Source organism: Sminthopsis crassicaudata, chromosome 1 (assembly GCF_048593235.1).
Source record: "Sminthopsis crassicaudata isolate SCR6 chromosome 1, ASM4859323v1, whole genome shotgun sequence".
Lineage (NCBI taxonomy): Eukaryota > Metazoa > Chordata > Mammalia > Dasyuromorphia > Dasyuridae > Sminthopsis > Sminthopsis crassicaudata.
In genome coordinates, this window is record NC_133617.1 from 19,387,444 (window position 1) to 19,411,495 (window position 24,052).

General features: G+C 48.7%; 1 protein-coding gene across 3 annotated transcripts in view; it reads left to right on the forward strand.

The window, feature by feature from the left end:
• CORO1C (coronin 1C) overlaps positions 1-15,121 on the forward strand; it is a 106,051-nt gene extending 90,930 nt beyond the window's left edge. For all 3 annotated transcript variants that reach the window (XM_074295818.1, XM_074295827.1, XM_074295836.1), the window contains exons 4-11: positions 7,321-7,450; positions 8,344-8,525; positions 9,536-9,655; positions 10,104-10,208; positions 11,146-11,291; positions 12,225-12,282; positions 12,367-12,615; positions 13,078-15,121. In XM_074295818.1, the coding sequence (XP_074151919.1) occupies positions 7,321-7,450; positions 8,344-8,525; positions 9,536-9,655; positions 10,104-10,208; positions 11,146-11,291; positions 12,225-12,282; positions 12,367-12,615; positions 13,078-13,197 (1,110 nt within the window). In that variant the 3' untranslated portion in view covers positions 13,198-15,121. The remainder of the gene's footprint in view (positions 1-7,320; positions 7,451-8,343; positions 8,526-9,535; positions 9,656-10,103; positions 10,209-11,145; positions 11,292-12,224; positions 12,283-12,366; positions 12,616-13,077) is intronic.
• The last annotated feature ends 8,931 nt before the right edge of the window (positions 15,122-24,052 follow it).

Consider the following 24,052-nt stretch of genomic DNA (forward strand, 5'->3'; position numbering starts at 1 on the left):
ATTTTGCTCTTGCATTTGATTTTTGATGAATTCCTTTTTTTTGTTTGTTTGTGTTTTGGTCTGAAAAAGTTTCATTTTTATTTTTAGCCATCACACTAAGTTCTCTAACTGAATTACTTAGAAATCATATGTTCTCATTGCTGTGACCACAAAAAAGAAAGTTTGTTGCTTAATAGTGGAAATAAATACTTTTTAAAATGAAGTACTTAGATGTTTCTTCACTGGCCTTCAGAAATCTAGAATTCCTGAAGAGATGAGGCCCTCAATTCACCATTGTGTTCTTTCTTGCTTTCCAAGTCTATGCTCTGTAGCTTTATTTTAATTAATTGTGAAAACATGTGATCACTTTTATCTCCATCAAAAAAGCATTTACTAGACCCATGTGCTAAGTTGGCTACTGGGTGACATGGCCGATAAAGCCTGTAGTCCAGAAGACCTGGCAGCTGTGTGGTGCTGGGCAACTCACTTAACTCTATTTGCCTCAGTCTCCTCACCTGTAAAATGATCTGGTGATCCGGTGTCTTTACCAAGAAAAACTCACACGGTCACGAAGACTCAGAAATGCCATGGGACTGTGCCAGGCACTGGAGATGTGAAAGCAAAAGATTGCCCCCTCTGCTGCAAATTGTGGTCTGCTAGGGGACTCTCAGGCCCCATCTTCCCTCAAAACACGGGGAGGGGAGGGTGCCCTGGAACACAGGCTCAGGCCATTCTCGCCTCGCCCCCAGAGCCCCCACCCACCTGGCCTGCCAAGGTGCATTTTTCTCTCAAGTCTTCTGAAGTTTGGAGAGGCTCACTCCTGTGTTCACTCAAGTATTTGTTAATAAGTCACATGAATGTAGGACTTTGTGGCTGATAAAAGGTTTTCCTCACATTTTTAGAGGGTTTTAAAATTTACTTGGCTCTTTCTCCACAACATAAGCCTGTGAAGTGGACAAGTGAGTAGGTCCTTGGTAACCGAGGAGAGCAGCTTCGCTGGATGAATGGGAAGCCAGACCAGAGAGAGAAGCAAGTGGAGGCATGGAAAGGAATCCGGCCGGCCAAGGGAGAAGAGATAAAGAGTGATGGGGGGGAGGGGGAGCAGTATCGGGAGCCTGGAGTCAGAAGGAGAATGAAGATTAATGACAGAAGGAAATGGATCTCGGTGATCAGCCTCAGTTTTCTCCTACGAATTAGGTAGTGTTTCTTGAGAGGAACTGGGGGAATTCTGGGTGCTTTGAGGAAGAATGAACAGGTCTGGAAAAGCTGCTGTGAGGGGAGAGGGAGATTAGAGAGGAAGGCATAAGGGAGTGCTTGGCAGCAGTGAGGGCCCAGTTGTGAATATCTGACCCAGATTTGTAGCTTAGCCAGTTAGCACAGTTTCCTGAGCAGAATCAGCAGGTGGTGGGAATCATCCAGGGTTGAGACATGGCCAGTTAGGATGTGATTTCTATACTTTCCCCACAGCTGTTCTCTCAGTCACACTCTTCTTTCCAACAAGAGATACTACATATAGTGGCAAGGACTTAGGAGGACTTGTTGGTCCTTACTCTCTGTCTTCTTGACCTTGAGCAAAGACTGCCCCCTGGGCCACAGTTTCCTCATCTGTAAAATGCTTGCCATTATCTGATTCTGTGAAAATCCCTTTAAGTGTCAACACAGTACATGTGATATACATGGCAAGTGCCACCAATAAATGTGGATTGATCATCTTGAATATGTTGTTATGTCACTGTTGAACTATTTCAATATTATTTGACAAGAACTAAAAATCCTGGAAATGTTAGAATTGACTCCCCTCAAAATTGTTTCCTGGAATAATTTTCCTTTATCTTTCATTTGTTGGAATGGAGAAAGGGACAGAAGATATACACACACACACACACACACACACACACACACACACACACACACGAATGACATTTCTCTTGTAGGCTTATTTGCAGCGGATATATCACGACTCCAGAAAATCCGAGTCTAGCTTTAGGGTCTTTGATTTCCCACATTCAAAGATATGGACTCACCTTTTGGAGGAAGAAATCTTTTGGGTTAATTTAGGAAAGCAGTGACTTTCTTTACACTTCTAAGAAGATTATGAGGTTAGTGGTTTCAAAAGGGGGCTGGACCACTCTGCAGCTGCGACAAGATGCCACATGTGTGGTTCACCAGCTTTCAAGATTGCTTCTTGCCTTTGCTTTATGTTTTAGACCTTCTTTGGAAGGCCGGCAGGGTTAATTTGAAATCCAGTGGCATGTTCACAATAGGTGATTTTTTTGGGAATGGTTCAGAGAGGAAACCAGAGTTTGTGTATGAAGAGGAAACCAAAGTGTGTGTGTAGTTGTGTGTGTTGGAGAAGGGGAGATCTGAACAGTTTTGGAAGATGTTGCCATTGAAGCAAACAAAAATCTCTTGAAGATCAGCCCTGAGGAGCCTTTCATGTCTTGCTTCTACTATTGCTTTGTTTCCTCCTCTCTGATTCCTCTGACCTTGGTAGATAAAGACGATAGTGTCCACCATGTCTAGGAAAATCTTAGTTATCTCAATAGATTTTTTTTCTTCCAGTTCCCTTTCTGCCACTTAAGATTGTTTTTTTTAAGATGGGACGTGAGTGCAGGCCAGTGACATAACAGACCCACAGAGCAATGACCCTGACCTCGTTTGCACTCTCCTCAAATGGCTAATTAACTTGGGCTTCACCAAAGTGGAGCAGACATTTGGCCTTGTGCTGGACGGAGCCGGATTCCGTATTAAAGACACAGAATCATGTGTTTGAAGTTGAAGCCGAGCTGGGGAGGAAATCCTGACCGTTCTCGATGCCCAACCTGAAGCTGAAAGAGCACACAAATGAACCAATGCTCTTGGTGATCTTTTGCCTGTATGGCTGCTTGGTGATTGTGCATGCTGGGGCAAAGATAAGATCAGATCCTATCTTTAAGGCGTTTCTAGTCCAGTACATATAAGACGACAGTGATGAGTGAGAAATATCCGAACTTAAATTCAGTAGAAGAGAAGAACTGGACTTGGGACTTCATCGGTCTGTGGTGCCCAGGCATTAAGTAGCTGCTATGCACCAGGCACACGGTGGGGTGAGGGCAGGGGTTCGCAACTACCCACCACGTGCTGCAATAGACCCTAACTTGTTTTTTGGCATGGCACATAATCGAAGAAGGTTTTTATATTTACAGATACAATAAAATTGTATGTGAAAAATGCAAAACCCATAAATTTGCTGCTCCTTGGTATTTCCCACTTAGTCTGTAATGTATAGTCTTAGTGACTGGCCTTCTACGCATTGAGAGGTTGCCCTGCACCAGTCCCAATCCGAGTGGGAGTTGAAGAAGCCGGCCAGCCCTTCCAGGTTCTGAGGCCGGTTCTCATGCTCCTGTGACAGGTTGCCTCTCAAGAAGTGCTAATAAATGAAGTACGTGACATAGTGGGGAGAATACCGGACTTACTGGTAGGAAGACAGGTTTGCTCTCCTTCGCTCTACCTCGGTTTCCTTATCTGATGTAGGACTTGCCTCACAAGCTTGTTGAATCTTAAATACGACACTAAATTTAGAGACAGCCGTGGAGGTGTCAATTTTTAACAGTTTCTCTCAAAAGCCTTCCCACTGACTTGGCCAGTGACCTGTCAGGGCCTGTCAAGTGATTGCCATCTCTCGCAGTGGGCAGAGGATGCTTCCTTGGTCTTTGCCTAAGGCTGACTGAGCACATGGGTCATTGTCCCCATTTAGGAGGTGAGGAAACAAGCCAGAACTGGGCCCCTGTGGTCAGCCCCAGGGCCTTGGGTTGTGTTTACTGTTGTTCCATGAAGGCTCTGCGTATGAGAGGAAAACGCCCAGGCCTCCATCATGAAAAGGGGAGTGATCGGTGTTTGGGGGGGTGGAATTCAGCAGATTCCAGAGTTTTCTCCCCCGAGATTTCCCTGTTAGCTCTTTCTGCCGTTCCTGTCTGAACGATAACCCCAGGTAACCCATTTTCAGTAAGGGTTACTAGAAATCCTCAGCAGCCGGCCCAGCCTGATCAGGCTCGGAAATGGAGACCCTGGGCAGTGTGGTCAAGGGGGCAGCAGGGCAGCTTCTTCCTGCACAAGCTAGCTGTTCCTGCCTCCTACAGCTGGAGAAGGGAAGTCCTTCAGAGAGATGATGCAGCGTGTGAGGCGGCTCAGCAGGCGGTCCCCACAAACGGGCCCCTTTGCTTGTTTGACAGAGACCAAGGAAACTCCTCCCCCAAGGGAACTGATCAGCTCCCTGGCGTCTGGTGTTAGGCTTGGTCGGGTCAGCAGGTCGGTCCCTGGGCCCCCTGCCCCCCTCCCCAGGGGAACACAAGGAGGGAGAAGCAGGCCCTCGTGGGGGTCCTCCTGAAGAGGAGAGAGGCTGAGGGGAGGGCATCAGAGGAGGGGTCATCAGGGAGATGAAGGTGGGCAAGAGCCTGATCTGAGCAGAGCCACTTCATGCTTCTTGTGTATCGTTTTCTTGTGGGTAGCTTTCTGGCAGCCTAGAGCTTTGGGCCTGGAGTCGGGAAGCTCTGAATTCAAATCCAGCCCCAGACAGGTACTAGCTGTGTGACTCTGGATAAGTCACTTCTCCCTGTTTGCCTCAGTTTCCTCATCTGTACAATGAGCTGGAGAAAGGAAATTGCACCTGAAATTTGAACTATAGGATGGCCTGTTGACATCCCCTTTCTAATGGCACTGATTGGCTGGATGGGGGAGAGGACTTCGTGGACATGGGCTGCTGTCTGGGCCCGTTGGCGCTCCTCGAGTGGGCTGGCTGTCGGTGAGCTGGTCTGGGGGCTCCAGGGAAGGTAACTGACCCCCAAGGGCCAGGGGGCTGCTGAGCTCTGCCCCGCTCGAACTTTCCTGTGACACGGTCCCTCCGGTAGTCTCCTTTGTTAAGCCTGTGGGCTCTGCAGAGAATGTTTCTGAAGGTAGAAAGGATCCGAGATTATCAAGGACGGGACGGCGAGAGGCCATGGGAGCAAGGTCTGGGTCCCGGGTAACGAGCCCGCTTTACCAAGCACTGACAGTCTCCAGGTCGATCCTTCTGGGCCAGGGACTATTTTTGAGTAATTACTTCCACCCCGAACAAAGAGCGAGACCCTCTGAGCCCGGCCATTGCCCAGGCCCACCTGGAGCGCGGCCCTCTCCCTTCCTGCCTCCAGACCAGCCTTTATTCAGCCTGCAGTGTGCATGGAGCTCTGCTGCCCCCTGCAGGCCACGGGCCACCACGACCGGGCTGACAGCCCCTGGCCCCTCCAGTTCTGAGATGCTCCCCAGGTGCTCCCTGGTGGTGGTGGCAGACAGTGTCATGTCCGGCCCACAAATCTCTGTGACCCCGTGCGTGCTTCCTCAGCAAGGACTTGCCCCTTCCTCCTCCAGCTCATTTTCCAGAAGAGGAAGCGGAGACCAATGGCAGGGTGAAGTGACCTGTCCACGGCCAAACAGCCCAATCACTTCCAGGTCCTGGTCTGCACCTGGGAAGGAGTCCTCCAGACTCCCGGTCCCGCCGCCTCGCCGGCTGCTCCTTCCAGCTGTTACCCTCATGTCCAGAAGAACCCGAGACTGGTGTCCCCGGGGCAGCACCCGTCCGAGCAGAGCAGGACGAGCTGGCAGGGAACTGCCCGCCAAGTTGATGAGGTTGTTACCTCGCAGCACAAGTGCTGGGCTGCAGGACCAGGGTCCTTTCTGTCCATCAGGCAAGGAAACGGCCTGGTTATGCAGCTTGTAAGCAGCAGGTGAAGAATCTGAGCCCAGACCTTCAGCCCTCACAAGACACTGGTCTTTATGGCCTTTTGGCTCAGAGTAAGCGGCCTCAGGCTCCTGAGCCTCCTGAATCTCCTCATCTGCCCCCTGTGACAGGCAGAGGGACAGAGGCAGAGCGGGGGTGAGAGATGCTGCTGAACCGCCCAGTCCAGTGGTATAGAGGCTGCTTGCTTAGAGGAAGGGGGCCAGGGAGGCCGTGGCAGAGGAAAGGTCAAAGGGAGCCCTGTTTGGTCTCAGAGATGAGTGCCACGGGTGGCCTGTTGTGCAGCCTCCCTAGAATTTGTAAACAAAGAAATCATAGGAATTTTAGATTTTTTCCACATTTTACTTTTCTTTTTTCTTGTTGAGGCAATTGGGGTTAAGTGCCTGGGATCACACAGCCAGGAAATGTTAAGTATCTGAGGTCAGATTTGAACTCAGGTCTTCCTGACTTCAGGGCTGGGGCTCTATCCGCTGCGCCACCGAGCTGCCCCTTTCCCCCACATTTCAGGGGGAGGGACTTTTAAAAGTTCAGTGTTTGTGAGGCAGTAGTAGCTTCAGAAGGGTGCCTGGTACAACTGTCACCTAAATACCTGATACAGCAAGGCCGCAGAAGAGCAGGAATAAGCCTAAACCATCAGCGGGGTCTTCCTGGGGCCCACACACACTTCATGCTACACTGCGTCTGTCTGTTTAATCCCCACAAATCTGAGATCAGTGTGAGCTTGGAAGAGACCCCTCAGGAGACAGGTGAGGAAATGTGGGCCTGGGAAGGGTGACCCTATGCTCGCTCAGTCACTAGTGTACAACCAGCAGAACTAGGCCTGGAACTGGGTTTCCTTGTGGAAGAAAAATGACCTGCCCTCCTCCTCCTTCCTTGTGGTGGCAGCGACCCTGGATTCTTGGAGACTGGGGCGACTTTTCCTAGTCCAGTGCATCCATTCAGTCGGCTAGGGGTTATTAGGCTATGCTGGGCTGAGCTGTAAGTACTTCCGGGAGTGCATCTTCTCTTAAGGACTTCAGAGCGTGCTCTCTTGGCACCGGGCTGGCTGCAGGATCTTCCACTCTCTCAGCTGGAGCAGCGGCGGCAATCTGTGCCCCCCAAGGCATCGGTAACCTGTCGGTGCCCAGGCAGTCTTGGATATTTCAAGAATCAGATGGGAAACTCCTTGAGAGCAGGGCCTGGTTTTCTTATTTCTCTCTCTGGCATATTTTTCACTGAACTGAAATGTAAATAAACCATACATGTATCCGTGGTAATCGTAATCTTTTGGCCTTGTCATACTGCTTAATGTTAACTAAGGCTGCACAGTGTCACATATGGTGGGCCGTTATGTGAGACGTAAGGGACTGGGGCCTTGTCCTCCTTAGTCGTCCAGCCCCGGCCTCCAAATGTGGAGTCCTTAGCCAAGCAGAAAGCTCTCAGGTGACCACCTGACCAGTATTGAAAGGAGCAGGCGGAGGCCTGGGTGCTTTCACCGGCCACATCCAGTCCCATCATTCTTGCCGTGTCGCGTCACACTGGGAGGGAAGACTGCAGCCTCGTTAGCCATCCGGTGCATTCTCAGGGTCTCTGTTCCTTTTTGTCTTGTGCAGGTGTGGCAGATCCCAGAAAATGGACTCACCCTTTCCCTGACTGAACCCGTGGTGATTTTGGAAGGCCATTCCAAGCGAGTTGGCATAGTGGCTTGGCATCCAACCGCACGCAATGTTCTGCTCAGCGCAGGTAGGAGCGTCCTTGCTGCCAGTTCCCTTGGCTGCCCTCTGCGGGCGTGGGGCTGCTGAAGGCTCCGTGCCCTTCTGGCAGAAGGCTGGCTCTTTTCTTCAGTTCCTCCCCACCCAGACCTCTGGGCCAGGGCTGAGTGTTCACTTGCTGTCATTGAACAAAGACCACCCCCTTCTGGTGTCTTCTTCATTGCTGCCACAGTGCCCCCCTTAATTTATAATATGTCACATAGCGGGTGTAATGTACTGGTTGACAGTTCTAGTCCTCTCAAATTAATTTGGGGGTTCTTGCCCATGTCAGTTTGCTCTTCCTTTCTCTGATTGAAAATAAGATCCATTGTGAAACAAAACGTAATTTTTTTGTCTTGCGTTCGTTCTTAGAAGTAACTGATCCGCTGCCTCACTTGAGACTTTACCGCTGATGGCGAGATCCCCTTTCCCTTTGCTGAGTGGCTTCCAATAGTGGTTCAGTCTCTGCTTCTTTTCTCTGTAAACAAGTGCGCGCACACACACACACACTCTTAGCATTCCGGCTTTTCTTTTACTCTGAAGATGAAGCTTGCTTTCTCAGAAAACCTTTAATCATTCAAGAAATCTCCAACTGAGTTGATGAAAACATTGGGTAGTTCGAGGGTTGCTGGCTTCTCCTTCCCCAAAATCCTTGTTTATCTGTTGGTTTTGAGTCCTGAATAATCAGTCCTACAGAATTAGAAGAGCTGGAAAAACCCTTAAAGAGACACCATCAAGTTTACACCCTCCCTTTTACAGTTGGGGAAATGGAGGCCCAGAGCCTGGTGATGGAGCCCTCTCCTTTTCGCTTCCTTTGACCCTTCCTCTTCTGCTTGAAGCTTCCTTCACGTGTGTTCCCTCTTTAATGGAGGATGTTTCCTTCAGGTTGTGATAATGCCGTCATCATCTGGAACGTGGGGACGGGGGAAGCCCTCATAACCCTGGATGACATGCACTCAGACATGATCTATAACGTGAGCTGGAACAGAAACGGGAGTCTCATATGTACAGCTTCCAAAGACAAAAAAGTGAGAGTGATCGACCCCCGCAAGCAGGAGATCGTGGCTGTGAGTATGGGGGGGGGGCATGTGCCAGCCTGCCAGGGGGTACACACAGGGTTCAGAGCAACCATCCTTTTCCCCCTCCCCTGCTGTTTTTGATGTGACATTAGTCAGTTCCCATCATTTCCACTGCCTAGTGTAGTGATGGCAGCTACGGCACCTGTTGTCAGCGTAACGTAAATGGAAAAACCCTCCTGGTGCAGCTGAGCCGTCCTGCTGGGGCTTGCAGGCTTTATCTGGAGCACCGTTCCACCTCCTGGCTTCCCTTGGGCTCCCTCTCTGCCCACTCTCTCCTCACAGCTCAGGAAAGCCTTTTGAAGGAGTTATTCATGTCTCTCTTTTTTTTTTTTTTTTTTTTTTTTTTTGCATTCTAAAGTCACCCCGCCTCCCCAGTGAAACTCCCCACCCCTTCCCTGCCCCCTAGCCCTGCCTCCAGACTCCCAGTGGGAGGGGGCCTGGCCTTGGTCTGTACTGTCCCATTGTTTCTGTGGTCTTGGAGGGCAGCCTCGCTGTGCTTACCCCGTCCTAAACTCGGTTCCTCACTCTGCCAGCGCGGTGACCTCCTGTTGGTCACCTTTCCAGGTCACTGTGCACCTAGCTGTCCCCTAACTGAGGACCACCTGCTCTGACCATGTTGGTCTCCGTGGGCCCGCCCTTTCTGCCTCTGACCCCCTGAGATCCCGGAGTCCAAGGGCGGGAACAGTCCGGATGGTTCCCCGAGGGGTTGGTCTCATTAGCGCCAGTTTTGTGACCGTCTTCCCATAGTCCCTCTGTCCTGGGTTAGCATCTTTGCCACGCTGTGGGGTGAAGCAGAGTGAGCCCTGCCACCTGTGGAGGAAGTGAGCGGGGTTGCCGGCCCCGGGGCCCCGGGACAGGTCCCCGTTTTTGTACCTCGGCTGCTCGGCCTTCACTAGGCCCTGTGCAGCAGCCGCTCCTCAGGGGCCTCCTCCAGCCTGGGGTAGGTTGGCCGTCTCTTGGAGGCAGGGTCCTGATTTTTCTTGGTGAATGTGTTTCAGGAAAAGGAAAAGGCACATGAAGGAGCTCGGCCCATGAGAGCCATCTTTCTAGCGGACGGCAACGTCTTCACCACCGGTTTCAGCCGCATGAGTGAGCGGCAGCTCGCTCTCTGGAACCCGGTAAGACCCTCCCCAGGTCCCTCTTATGTGTGTGTGCTAAGTCAAGGGACTGGCAGCCCCCCTCCCCCCAGTCCCCTGCTTCTGCCCCACAGCACCTCTAGGGCATACAGCAGGTGCTTATTAGAGCTCTTTACTGCAGAAAACTTTAAGAGCTGAGTGGAAGAGCCCTGCCTGCCAAGGCGGCCGTTCGCTTGTGCTTGGCGGCCATCACTGAGGAGGAGCTCCCCACCTCCCCAGCAGTGCGGCCACCCTCCCACCGGGCACACTCCCACAGGTCAGACTCTGTTGGAGATGCGCCCATGCAGGCTCCTCTCAGAAAAACTGAGACCCGGAGAAGGAAGAGGGTCCCAGGAAGGGCCCTGTTCCGCCTGCTTGCCCCCCACTCTGCTCTGGCTAAGGGGTGCCGGCCTCAGCAGCCGCTGTTAACCTTCTGCCCATTTATTTGCAGAAAAACATGCAGGAGCCCATCGCCCTTCATGAAATGGACACCAGCAATGGCGTCTTACTGCCCTTCTATGACCCTGATACCAGCATCATCTACTTATGTGGGAAGGTAAGCAGCGCCGTGGGTGTGGGGCAGGGGGAGTGTGTGTGTGTGTGTTTGGGGGGATGATGGTGCTTGATCTATCCCTGAAGTGCTTCTCCCCCCCTCCTCTCTTCCCCCACCAAGTGCTGGCTAAATCTCTGGAGGAAAATGCCCTTTCTCCCTTCCCATGAAGCACGTGGAGGACACTTTCTTTCCAAAGTGTGCCCTCCCCCCAAGAGCACAGGCCCTTACTCTTGGGCTGGGGACTCCCTGTCTGGTGGCTCCGGTCCCTCTTCTCTGAGTGGACAGCCAGAGGTCCAGGCCAAGCCCACTAGGCCCTGATTGACTCAGAGGGCATCTGAGCAGGGATTGTTTCAGTTTGACCTTTTCCTCCCAGATTTTGAATAATGCGCTCATGTGTTCCTGTATTTGACTGGTGAGAGTGCTTTACCTCTTTTCTAGCCTTAGTCGCTGAAGGGGCTTCACCTCAGTCTGACTGAGACACTTAAAAGCCCAAGGCCTCCCCCCATTCTAGGCTGTTTCCAGGCCTTCTGATGGCTCTCTGGCCATGGGAGCCCAGTGGCTCTGGAGGGGAGCGCGAGGCAGGTGACCTTGCCCCCGGCCTCTCCACTTCAGGCTGTGGCGTCACCTCCCTGATGTCCAGGGGCTCTTCGGAATTCTCTCATTTCCCCGCCCCCTTTGGCCGAACAGAATCCCCTTCCATGTGACCAGCCTTAATTGCCATTTTCTTTTTTAAAAGACAAGAAACGTGTCCCACTCTTAAACGTCCCGTCCCGCGGACTAACAGTCTGTGTGGCCGCTTCTTCTGGGGCCTCCTCGGGGCTGGCCCGCCCGCCAGGTTAGCCTGATTAGCGGGCCTGAGCGGGGCGCTTTTGAGCGGGAGAAGAGGTGCCCTTGGCCCTCATCTGCTGACGGGGACGATGTCCTGTTCTTGCCCTGGCAGGGTGACAGCAGCATCCGCTACTTCGAGATCACGGATGAATCCCCCTACGTCCACTACCTCAACACTTTCAGCAGCAAAGAGCCTCAGAGGGGCATGGGCTACATGCCCAAGAGAGGGCTCGACGTCAACAAATGTGAGATTGCCAGGTAAGAGGCTGCCCGGGCTCAGCCCCCACAGTCCCTGCCCGGCGTCCGGCGATTTTCTTTCTTGTCTAAGTTGAGTTAATCTCACGTGAGGATTGTGCTTTGCCCCGCTGGCCCTCGGCAGCAGTTCGCCGAGCATTGGTGCAGAGCGCTGGGCCGGGCTCTGGGCTGAGCCGTTTGGAGTCCCATAGAGGGACCATTCTGTCTCACTGCTTCATGCGTTGTGCTGCCCACCAGCTGCCCTTTTGTCTTCTTAACTGGGGTAGAAATTCAGCCAGATAGGAGAGAACCAGGCTTGGAAGCAGGAGGGCCCTGGTACGGATCTGGCCTCAGACGCGGGGGTGTGACCCTGTACTTGTCACTTCATCTCCATCTGCCTTAATTTCCTTATCTGTAAAATGGAGCCAGTAGAAGCATCTACCTCCCACAGTTGCTGGCTTTTGCAGACTTAAAGCACCAATAAAAGGCGGCTATTTGAATAAAGGGGGCTACTACCTAGGTGGGTCAGGCTGGCTGGGAGCGTGGAGGACTGGGGGACTCAGTGGGAGGCTGTAACGAGAATCGCGTTTCTGGGTATGGGATTGTGAAGTGGCCTTTACCTCGTTGATCCTCCACCCTCTGAAAACCTCGTTTTCTTGCGCCCCCGGGTTTGACCATCCGTCAGGGCAGTTGCTGAGGGAAGCCTGGAGGTCTCTGGTGGTCAGGATGGAGTCGTTGGGGTTTCTTTGCTTGTGAACATCAGTAAAGCCTGAGCAGGCATGGGGCTCTGAAGAGATCCTGGACGTGAAACTGCAGTTCCCCCTCCCCCCTTCCATCTCTGGCACGGGGATGGCGCTGCTGCCAGCCCCGACTCCCTGCCCCTCCCGGCATGGCGGGAGCTCTGGGGGCACGGTCGGCCGCCCTTTCTTGAACTTCTTTCTTTTCCTTTCTTTGAAGGTTCTTCAAACTCCATGAGAGGAAGTGTGAGCCCATCATCATGACTGTTCCCAGGAAGGTAAGGAGGTTGTTTGCCGGGCAGTGGGTATGACAAGGCGGCCCTGCCTTGATGCTCGGCTCACCCACCTTGCTTCTCTTGCAGTCCGACCTTTTCCAGGATGACCTGTATCCAGACACGGCAGGACCGGAGGCCTCTCTGGAGGCGGAGGAGTGGTTTGAGGGCAAGAATGCCGACCCCCTCCTCATTTCCCTGAAGCACGGCTACGTTCCTGGCAAGAACCGCGACCTCAAAGTGGTCAAGAAGAACTTGCTGGACAACAAGCCCGCGGTCAACAAAAAGGGGGGCCTGATAGGCCCTGCCAAGGGAATGGCCGACGGCGTCGGCGCCATGGTGAGTGGGGGGGTCAACAGGCCCAGGGAGGGTGTGACCTCTGGGGCCGGGGGCCTGCCGCTGCTGCCGACGGCCACCCCAAGCTAGACCATGAGGGCTGGAAGTGACCTTGGGCAAGCCATAGAGTCCAGCAGCCTCATCTTACAAACGAGGAAACGGGCTGGCCTTGGTGAAGTGCAGGGTGGGGTCTTGTTGAACCCGGGCCTGACCCCCCCCAATGGGGGCCAACAAGAGACTCTTGGGTATATAGTGCAGGGTCCTGCCTCCAGAAACTCATTAAAAACGCTCCTCCTTCCAGTTTCATCCTAACTGTCGGAGCTTCCCCCATAATAGTCCGGTTTCCCAGGCCTGAGGACCGTGTTTTCATTTCTGTCTTGAACATCAGAGTTGGGGCTTTTCCCCACTCACGAAGTTGTGTTCCCGACACTCTCACAAGCTCCCCTTTGTCTTCTCCTTCCTTAGCAAAATGAAGCCAAGTTGGACGAGATCCTGAAAGAGATCAAGTCCATCAAAGACACGATCTGCAATCAAGACGAGCGCATCTCCAAGTTGGAGCAGCAGATGGCGAAGATAGCCGCGTGAAGGCCCAAGAGTCGGGAAGTGGGCGGGAGGCGCGGGAGGCCGCCAGCCATTCCCCGCACACGAGGGAGCCGCCATTTAAAAAGGGGAGCTTTTTATCAAAAGCCTTTCTGATGTTTTAAGTGTTCCGTGACTGTTTGTTGAACTTTAAAGAAACAAAAAAAAAAGTGCTACTTTTAAAGTTCCAGATATTCTGAATTTTGGAAACCAAACCATTCAGATTCAGTGTTGTGCCCAGCCTCTTTTTAGCATTATCGTTGTCGTTGTCGTTGCAGAATAGGGACCAATGGATGCCACGTCGCTCTTTAGAGTTTGTTTTTTTAAACTTGCCAAAACCAAAAGTAGCTTTTTTCCCTCTGTATTTTGCTACTTTGCAGTATTTGTGTGTGTGTATTTTTCCTTAATTTGAAAGGGACAGCACTGTGTATGTTTATAAAATGAAGATAAAATATTATTTTATATAAACATTCATCTTAGAACAATCAGAGCAGTAGCCACTTTGTGCTGCCCCGTCTGTGGCACGAAGGGAGTCGGGGAAGGACTTGGCGAAAGGAAGCCGGGAGCGGTCCGAGGGCGGCCTGGCCCGCCCTCCCGGCCTCCCCTCTGGGCTCTTGGGATGGGCCTCTTCTCGTTGCCCTCCGGGGAAGCCGGCAGTTCCCCCTTCTCCGCCTCCCTCCTGCTGTAGACGCGGGGCAGGTTGTCCCAGGCCTCGGGCTCTCGGGAGGCAGCTCTGTCCAGACTGGCGCGGGTGCTGGCATCTTGACCGTTTCTTACTTGAAGCATCATGTTTTCAGGTTCGGGGCTAGTGCCTGGCAGGCGTGGGTGCCCCAGGACAAGGACGTGGGCGTGCGGTGACCCTGCGCTGCCTGCCCAGCCCTTGGGCACCAACCACGTGAAACTCAAAAGGGGAGCATGGATCCTGTAGTCTTGACTTTTCTGTTGTTTCCTGTCTCGCTCTGATGCCGTGCCAGAGGGAAAAAAATTGTCTTTCCACTAACCGAGCGCCCTTCCCTTTGCTAAGTCCACACATACAAGTTACTGTACTCAGGGCCCCCTCCCCCTGCATTTTGTTCTCCCTCCCTCCCTATTTCAAACAGACTTCCCATTAAGCTTCCGAGATCCGTGGAGAGATGGTGCTTGATGCATGTGGGAGCGAGTGGTCTGTGACACGAGTGAGAAGTGGCTGGATCCGCTGGGGCGCCTCCTCCTGCCCTTTACCCCTGCCTGGGGCTGCCCTTCCCGTCCCCCTCGCCCTGCATGCCTGCATGAGCCGGCACACTCAGCCTTTCCTGGGGGGCAAGCCTCGGGGCAGCGGGGACCCGGGCTCTGTTCATCTGTCTCATAGCGTGGAGAGCAAGGCTTCTGCGGAAGGACTGAGTGTCTCAGGTTGGACCTGGAAAGTCTGCTGGTGGGGTGGAGCTTCGGGGGCCGCTGGTGGGGTGGGGACCGTGGGAAAGGGTCGGGGCGGCCCCGAGCCTCTGGCCCCCTTTTGTACGGAAGTGGCTGATGAGGTGTGTGAAAGGGAAACAGTCTGTGGAGCGACTGGGGTGCGCAGAGGTGCGTGCTGTTTCCGCGACCCTAGTCTGGTCCGATTGGAGCACGGGCCCGGTTGCCCGCGCTGGGGGGGTGCTAGAAGGAACGTGGTTCTGAGGTGCGAAGAGGGCAAGGAAAAGTCACTCTGATTTTCATTTGTTGCTTGTGTCTTATTTAAGTGAATGGATGCCTAACTAGGCACAAACAGTCAGTGCCTGAAGCTGGGGGGCGGGAGGGGGAGTGCGCGGGGATGGCTGGTTGGTTGTTTTCTTAAGTTGTGATAGCCCAGAGGAGAACCAGTGAATTATTCCACGATCGGCTCTTATAGAGCGGCCATAGTATTCTGTCAAAATATTTGCTTCCATTTTCAACGATAAAATCATTGATTACAAAATTGTCTCCGTGTTTATTTCCTGCCCCTGTCGTGATTTTTGTGGCAGCTGCCTCTGGTTCTGTTTCACGAAGCAGTTCTCGGGCTTACGGTACCGAGAGCGCCGGCTGCAGTGTTCTCTGCTAAGGGAAAGTATGAGGGAGAAGGGAGGGAGAGAGAGAGAGAGGAGAGGAAGAGGGAGGGAGAAGAGGAAAGGTGACAGGGAGACAAGGAGGAAAAGAGGAGATCTCGTGTGTGTGTGTGTGTGTGTGTGTGTGTAGCAAGATACAGTCAGCAGATATCACATGGTGGCTCTTTGGACAACGGGGTGGGTGGGACTGAGACCCGGCCTGGAAGCCCTAAGCGGCCAGTGCCCAGGGCCTTGGCTGTGAAGGCCTGATCTGCTGCTCTCACCCTGATTGCTCGAGAGAGTTCTGAGGGGACAGATGCAGGGTCAACCCTACTTTGGTTCTACCTTCTGTAAAATGAGGGACTGGACCTAAAGTTCAAGCAAGGATCCAGGGAGAGGAGGAACATGGGAGGTCGCATAGTGCTGCAGAGGATGCTTCACTGGGCGGGCCATTTTTCCTCCTTGGCCAGCCAATGCTTTCTGTGCAATCAGAAAAGAATTTAACAGGACCCCCCACCCTATTTGTCTTTGGTTTGATGGGATGGATGGCAGTACAAATGGCTACTTTGGCCCAAATATCTGTGGCTGCCTGTGCCAGTGCGGGCGTGAGTGAAGGGTCGGGCAGGACCGCTTGTGCCATTTGTGACGCTCTGAGGGTCAAGTATGACCGAAGGTTGGACCCGGTTTGGAGCCCAGTTGGTTCTGTGCCAGTGATGTTTTCCTCAGGGAGACTGCTCGCCATTCGCGCCAGACGGTCAGGCAGCCCTCGTCTGGGGAGCACTTCCATGTTTTCAGGTTTACTTCCCTTGCTATGTTTAAAGTCCCCCTCTATTAAAAGGCTGTTTGGCCAGCACTTCTTGTGTTTGCTTTTTAGGAACCATTGGTTCCAGACTGTGGCCCAATGAAGGCAGTGAAAGCCCTTGACTTTGCCCCCCCATTTCCCCCCAAACTGATCATTGCTATAGGATCAATCATAGGCTTTCCAGGAGTTCCCTACTTCTCCTCCCTCCTCAGAGAGAGATTATGATGTAGGGAAATCGGGGCTTAGAGAGGGGAGTTGAACTAACTTTGGCAACGGAAGCCACACAGGTCAAAGGGACTGATGGGATCAGCAAGGCGATGGCTTGGCTGGCAAGGGAGATGGAGGGAGGGAGGGAGGGCTGGGCAACATCGTTTCTCTCCTCAGAGCCACGTGGGTCCGGTGGCCAGGTATACATCAGCCCCCAAACCCCCGGATAAATGATCAGGATCTCCCACCTGGACAGAGTAGGAGAAGGAAGTTAGTGCAGCCATGGCCCAGCTGGAGCTGGCCAGTAGGGTCTGCTTCCCTGGGGGGCAGCAACCCATTACGGATTCATCCAAGAGGAGGACCAGTGACCTCAGAGGAGCTGAGTGTCGGGACCAGGAGGTGAATTCCCGAGGCTTCCGGCTCTTTTCCCTCTGAAGCAGAGGCCCACAGGAGGTGACGGCTGAGAGGTTTGAATGCAATAGAGAGATTGGTGGGGATGGAAGATGACGGGTGCCAGTAAACAAGAGAACCTTGGAATCCAGTGCGAGGAATCTCAGTGTGTGGCACAGAGACCTGAGAAATTTAGAACTTTGAGGCACGTGTTAAAATGGAAATTGGGGACAAGAGAGGCTTTCAAAGAAGCCGGATGGGTAAGGTAAAGAATTCTGGCCTGAATCCCATCTGTGGCATTGCCCGCGTGATCTTGGACCAGTCCTTTACTTCCCTTAGGCCAGGCTCCCCCTTTAAAATTGTCAGGGGGAAGTCAGAAATGGACTAGGTGATTTCTAAGGTTCCTTCTGGCCTTGTGAATTTGATACCCAAGACAAAAGCCTAAATTCTAGAACAGATCCTACATATAGGGCTGGGGGGGGGGGGGGGAGACTTAGAAAATGGAGCCCACACAAAGGGACATGAGGGACATGAGGTTGCACAGCAGGACCGGCACCTGCTCACTCAACTTGCCACAGGTTGAGTAACTGGACTGGGATATTGGCTTAGATATAAGTGGGAGAGTAGAACAAACAGGATGTGGGGCAACAGATTTTCGGGGGAGACTAGAGAGCAGGGTTACCCAGTGGCCAGGGAGTTAAAAAACAAGATTTGTGAGAGGAGGGATGGTGTTGCCATCTCTGCTCTAACTTAGAGGAGAAAAAGGAATCCAGGCGCTGATGCTGAAAGGTCAAGCCAGTCAAAAAGAGGAGTTCCTAGAATGTTACAGGAGAACGTCCCACCAAGTCCACGTGGTTGGTTATTGCTGCGGAACAAGTCTACCACAATGGAAATTATAGAGATAAAGCCTTAAGTTTTATTGTGCTTAAGCACAGGTTCAGGATTCTGAAAAATAACTGGACAAAGATTGGAATTTCCGATAAGGCTTTATAATGAAAAGGAAGGTAGGAAAATAAATTTTTAGAAATTATTAATTTGTTCAGACTATACAGATTTATAATCCCATGTTTTCCTCAGTGATTTTAAAGTTGGAACAAATTAGGAAACAGTGATTTAAATACTGACTTTGCAAAATATTAAATTTACAAAACTACATGGCTACATTTCAATGAAAAGGGCATTTACTTGTCACAACCAAAAGCTTGATCTGAAAAATTTTTCCACAAAAAAGATGATGCTGAATCCTCCTCTTTTCTCTTCTCAGTAACCTCAAAAGCCTTCCTTTTATTGTATCATCTGATTTTAGCCAAGTGCGATTAATATTAAGAGGAAACAAGTTTCAGTTATCAAATGTCCTGGAGGAATGGCAGTGTCGATGTTGAATAGAAGGAAAAGGGAAAATTATCATCACAGACAGCTCTAAACCGAGCTGCTTAAACTGGTTTGCAACCTCCTGTGGAGTCTTGTAACTGAAAATGGGGATCACAAAATTATGATTTAACGATTTGTGTACCTATTTTATATACCTATGTGTCTGAGCTCACATCAAGTTTCTCTGGTGGAAGGTGTCGTGAATGGAAAAAGTTTTAAGCTGTGATCTCAACTAGAGCTAGAAAGCATAAGAACCGTGACCAATAATCACTTGTGTGTGTAACGTGTGACTCAAATTAGTAAAACACATTTCCATTTCTCACCTGCTTTTTGAGGTAAATATTTACAGGGCTGTGGCCTCAGTTTACAAGTCAGGAAACTGGGGCTCTAGATTGTGACGCCCAATTATAGTCATGCAGTGTTGGAGGAGAGACTCAAAAACAGATTGACCAATTACTTTGGGTGGGAGAGTCAGAAGAAGAAAGCTCTTAAAAAGAGTCGACTCGACGGAACAAGTATTTGGTGAGAGGGAGTCGGAGGACTGTGGGAAAGCTTTTTGCAAGCTATTTGGCACAAATACAAATTTAATAAAGATAGTACTTCCTGTTTGTAGGAGGCTTACAGGTAAATGTACATTATATTTGATAAGTACAAATACCTTTTATATTATTATCTAGAACCCCTGGAGATAATGACTGAATATAGAGACTGCCATATCATTCCTGACTTGTCTGTCCTTCTAGTCCAGGGGATGGAAAAGGGGAGAGTGAAGTGGGAGGGGGAAATCATTTCTTGTTATTCTGAGTTGGAATTTCCCATGATGCTTTGATCCCTTAGAAGCAATTTCATAAATTAGGCCTAAGTGTAATTTTCATAAAACTAACTTTCAGATACTTTAGATTCAATTGGATTTTGTGAGTTGACCTGGAAACCGATGTAAGACATTGTTTCTGTGGACAAAAGTATTATTATATTGTTGAGCCCTACTGTGTATTCCTAGAAACGTGCTCAGCATGGGAAGATGGAAGTTAGAAAACCACACAAGTACCTGTAGCGTGCTAATCTTGGGGAGGGGTGTTGACAAAAAATGTGAAAAGGCAGCCATTGCTCTTCAGGAGTTCCCAGTTGTAATGAGGGAGGCTACACGTACAAACAGTGTAGACAGGTTAAAGTTGGAGATAATAATTCGCAGTTATAATGAGGGAGACTACAGGGTACAAACAGTGTAGACAGGTTAAAGTTGGAGATAATCAACCGTTCCCAGTTATAATGGAGGAGACTACATGGTACAAACAGTGTAGACAGGTTAAGGTTGGAGATAATCATTTGCAGTTTTAATGAGGGAGACTACACAGTACAAACAGTGTAGACAGGTTAAAGTTGGAGATAATCATTCGCAGTTATAATGAGGGAGACTACAGGGTACAAACAGTGTAGACAGGTTAAAGTTGGAGATAATCAACCGTTCCCAGTTATAATGGAGGAGACTACATGGTACAAACAGTGTAGACAGGATAAAGTTGGAGATAATTATTCGCAGTTATAATGAGGGAGACTACACGGTACAAACAGTGTAGACAGGTTAAGGTTGGAGATAATCATTCGCAGTTATAATGAGGGAGACTACACGGTACAAACAGTGTAGACAGGTTAAGGTTGGAGATAATAATCAATTACTGGCATTAGAGGGAATTGGGAAGGCTTCTTGAAGAAACGGGATGTCCAGTGTCATTGGACTATAGCATATGCAGAGCTCTGGGAAGAAAAGGTGAGAAGACTGGAAAGGTAGAAGGGGACTGGGTTTTGAAGGGCTTTAAAAGCCAGAGAGAGGACTTTCTATTTGATCTTGGAGGTGAGAGGGAACCACTAGGGTTTATTGAAAAGGGGAAGCAACAAAATCCATGTGATGATCCAAAGAACTAGGACTAAAGTATGAGCAAACCACAGGATCGTGTTTCATAGGAGTTATAAGGAAACATAAGAGGTCGTTTAAGATGTCCAGCAAGGACTCATTCAGATCTTTGTCTTTCCAGTGACTCATAATGGGAGGCCCTTATTAAAGGTAATAGTGAATTGAGACTCAAAAGGTAAGGAATTTTTTTGAATCCAGGTTTCAGATGTCTGCTGATAGATATTATTATAGGATGTATGTTATTTAGTCATAGAAATTTAAAAGAGGTGCAGCTAGGTGGCGCAGTGGATAGAACACTGAAGTTAGGATCTGAGTTCAAATTTAGCCTCAGACACTTAATACTTCCTGGCTGTGTGACCCTGGGCAAGTCACTTAACCCTAATTGCTTCAGGAAAAAAAGAAAGAAAGAAAGGGAAAAAATATTACAAGGGGAAATTCTTCCCAACGTAGAGAAATGGATTGTTGGCTTGGACACCGTAAGAACCTTTGGGGAAGCAGCTATTCCATTGGAAATTCTGTCATCAGAGGGGAAAAACGAGATGTAATTTTGGGTATAGGTTTGAGAAAAGCAGATTTCAAAGTGTTCTCAGTTTTCAAATCTTTTGAACTAGTGACTGATGCTTATTTTCTGCCTAGGAGAAGGAATTGAAAAAGAGAGGGCTTAAATGGTAAATAAAGAGATATTAAGAGAGCACATTGTTCCCTACTCTTGATGAGTTCAATTCACCAAGCCCAAAGAAAAGCTCGTGGGACTGATGGACCATAGTCCATAGCCTTTGAAAGGCTGCCAAAACCTGAGAGCTGCCTCAGAATTGGAGGCAAAAATGACAATACACAAATGATAGGCTGATAAACGTGCCTTCGATCCATAGCCTGACATAAAAAAATGAGCCTTGATCCCCAAAAAGCCAACAGGGCTTCATCAAAAACAAGATACATCAGACTAACTTTGATTTCTTGACCCATTTCTTTCACTCAGTGATCCAATATCATCTATCTAGATTTTATTTTATTTGTATTTATTTATTTATTTTGAGGCTGGGGTTAAGTGACTGGCCCAGGGTCACCCAGCCAGGAAGTATTAAGTGTCTGGGATCAAATTTGAACTCAGGTCCTCCTGAATTCAAGGCTGGTGCTCTATCCACTGTGCCCCCTAGCTGCCCCCATCTATCAAGATTTTAGCAGACATGTTGACAGTCTTTTCTTCTAACTAAACAGTCAGACTCAAGGAACAGACATTAACAGTCCATCATCAACAGGGCAGGAAGCGGATGCCCCAGTGACCTGTGATTTTGAACACTTTTATCAAAGATTTAAATCAAGGTACACATTTATTCAGTCGTTTTCAGTCATACTGGACTCTGTGACCCCATTTGGAGGTTTTTTGGGACAAAGATACTGCGGTGTGCCGTTTTCTTCTCTAATTCATTTTATAGATGAGGAAACTGAGGCAAACGAAGTGAAGTGACTTTCCTAGAGTCATATACTTAATACATGTCTGATGCCAGATCCTGCACTCCATCCGCTGTATCACCTAGCTGCTCTAAAGGTACAAATGGTCTATACCAAAGGATATTGCTATAGGGGGGAATCTTAGAGGATGCCCCCTAAAGTGCCTCCCAAACCAAGTCCCAGAAATAAGGAGAATGTTCTAAACGTAGGGAGTAGGCCATCAAAGGGCTTTGAGTAAAATGATGTGAGAGTTGTAGCTTAAAATTCACCTGTCAATGGTAGGAGAGTTGTGCTGAGGAAGGAGTGAAACAGAGGCACCAGTGAGGATAGGAGGGCCATGGACCCCGAGTAACAATCTAACCTTTTGACACTGATGAACACGGCTTGTTTGTAAATCAGCTAGTTGACATTATTAGCCATCATATCACCCTGATGGCAGAATAATTGTCTTCTTCAATCCTTACCAATCAAAAAACTAGAGAAAAAGGGAATCATGGGTCAGCTAGAATACTTACAGTCAATTTAATTCAAAAAGCTAAATCAAAAGGACTATATGAGTCACAAAGTCTGATGATAATATTGGAGAACCTACTGTACCCACCATCAGCTGGGGAGAGAGGCAGGAGGAGGCAGCATGTGCTAAGCCAGCCAAACAATCATCTCCTGGACTGCCATCTTGCCTTGGATCCTAGATAGCCCAGGATCCTGGGTGTGAAAGCCTTTGGAGTCCAGTGTCAAATGGTTCAATATCAAAAACTAATAAACTTTTATCAGTGGAAATGAAATTAAAGAAAAGACATTTACATCTTTGCTGCTACGCCCCAAGGACCATGGGATCTTATCCAAATGACTTCTTAAGCAGTGTCTCCTCCATTGGGATGTGAGTTCCTATATTCCCAGTCCTAAATACAATGCTTCCGCTAGAGTAAGTGCCTACTTAATACTTTGTGATTATTTTGAATGAATAAAGGGGGGGGGGGCATTTTAAAGAGTAGAAGAGAAATAGTAAGATAAGAAGACAGACTTTAGAAGTGATTAAAACTTAAAACTTTTTTTTTAGAAGGCAAAAAAAAAGGAATAAATTGTAAAATTTGTTTTTAAAAGGGAAATTAAGATGGAGAAAATGCAATCACGAGAAGTAAAAAAATCATTCAAACCTATACATATTTATGCTGGTAAAGCAGATGATTTAAAAGAAACAAAAATCCCAAATAAACAGAAAACAAGATACTTCAAATCAGTCACATATAAATTAACTACAAAGCAAAGGGGAAAGAGAACTGGTTCAGAGGGATTCGTAGGTTTATTCTCAATCACTGAAAGCCTAATTAATGCCTATATTGTCCAAATTAGTTTCAAAAAACAAAGAAATGTCCAAAAAAAGATGAAAGAACCTAAAAAATAGTATTGCTAACAATTGCTGATGTAAAAATTTTAAATCAAATCTTAGCAAAAAGCCCCAATCGTATTTCCTTCAATGTTACTCATTATGGCAAAATTGGATTTATACCATGGATCTAAGGATAGTTTTGCATTTCAAAGGCAATTTAGTTCTATTAAAAATAAGCCCCTCAAGCTACGATATCAAAAGATACAGAGAAAGCTTCTGTGCTAAAACAAAACCGTAAGGCACGGGCCATATAAAAATAAGACATGAAATACTCTATAAAACTTTAGAGTGGCACTAGGAGTGTTATTTGTAAAAATAACTTTCTCAAACAAAGGAATAAAACACGAACGCCTCCTTTCTCTAGTTCTTTGATGTGATTCTAGAAGAGTTCAAAGAAACCCGAGTCAACCATAACTACAACAAAGGGAACATAAAATTAATCTGATTTTCAAGTGACAATGATTCTCTTAGAAAAACGCAGAGTTAGGAAAGAAATAGCTCAAGACAATATCTTTTAACAAAATAGACTGCAAAAGTAAATCTAGAAACATGGTTAGCATTGCTATATCATAAAATCCAGAGAAAATAGTAAAGGAAATCTATTCAGATTAACTACAAAATGTATGTATAATATTCCTTATGGACCAATGCTCCCAACTCCTAATAGTTTCTGATTGGGTCTTCAGGGGGCAATTGACTACTTTTCTCTAGGAATCCTGGGTGCTACCTTGAGCTGGAGGGAATTGTCTAACTCATGAGCCCCATTGGGTGTGCTTCCATTGATAATTCAGAAAAATACAGTATTGGATAGAGTTCTAAGCTTGCAGTTGGGAAGACAGAGTTCAAATCCAGCCTCTGATAGCTGTGTGATGTTGAGCAAGTCACTTAACCCATTAGCCTCCATTTCTTCATCTGTAAAATGAGCAGGAGAAAGAAAGGGAAAATTTTCCAGTATGTTGGTCAAGAAAACTCCAATGGGGTCATGAAGAGTAGACACATGACTGAAATGACTAAACAGAAGCAAAATAACTAAGAACAATTGAAAATATTCTCCCCCAAAGTCTGGGACACAATCTTCCATATGTAGGCAGCCAGGTACTCCAGTAAATAGAATGTTAGACCTGGCAACCCTAAAGATCTGAATTCAAATTCAGTCACAGACAGTAGCTATGTGACAGTGTGCAAGTCCACTTTTATCTGCCTTGATTTCCTCATCTATAAAAGATGGATAATAATAGCAACTACCTCACAGGACTACTGCGAGGACAAAGTGCTTCTAAAAGTACTTTAAAACATTAAAC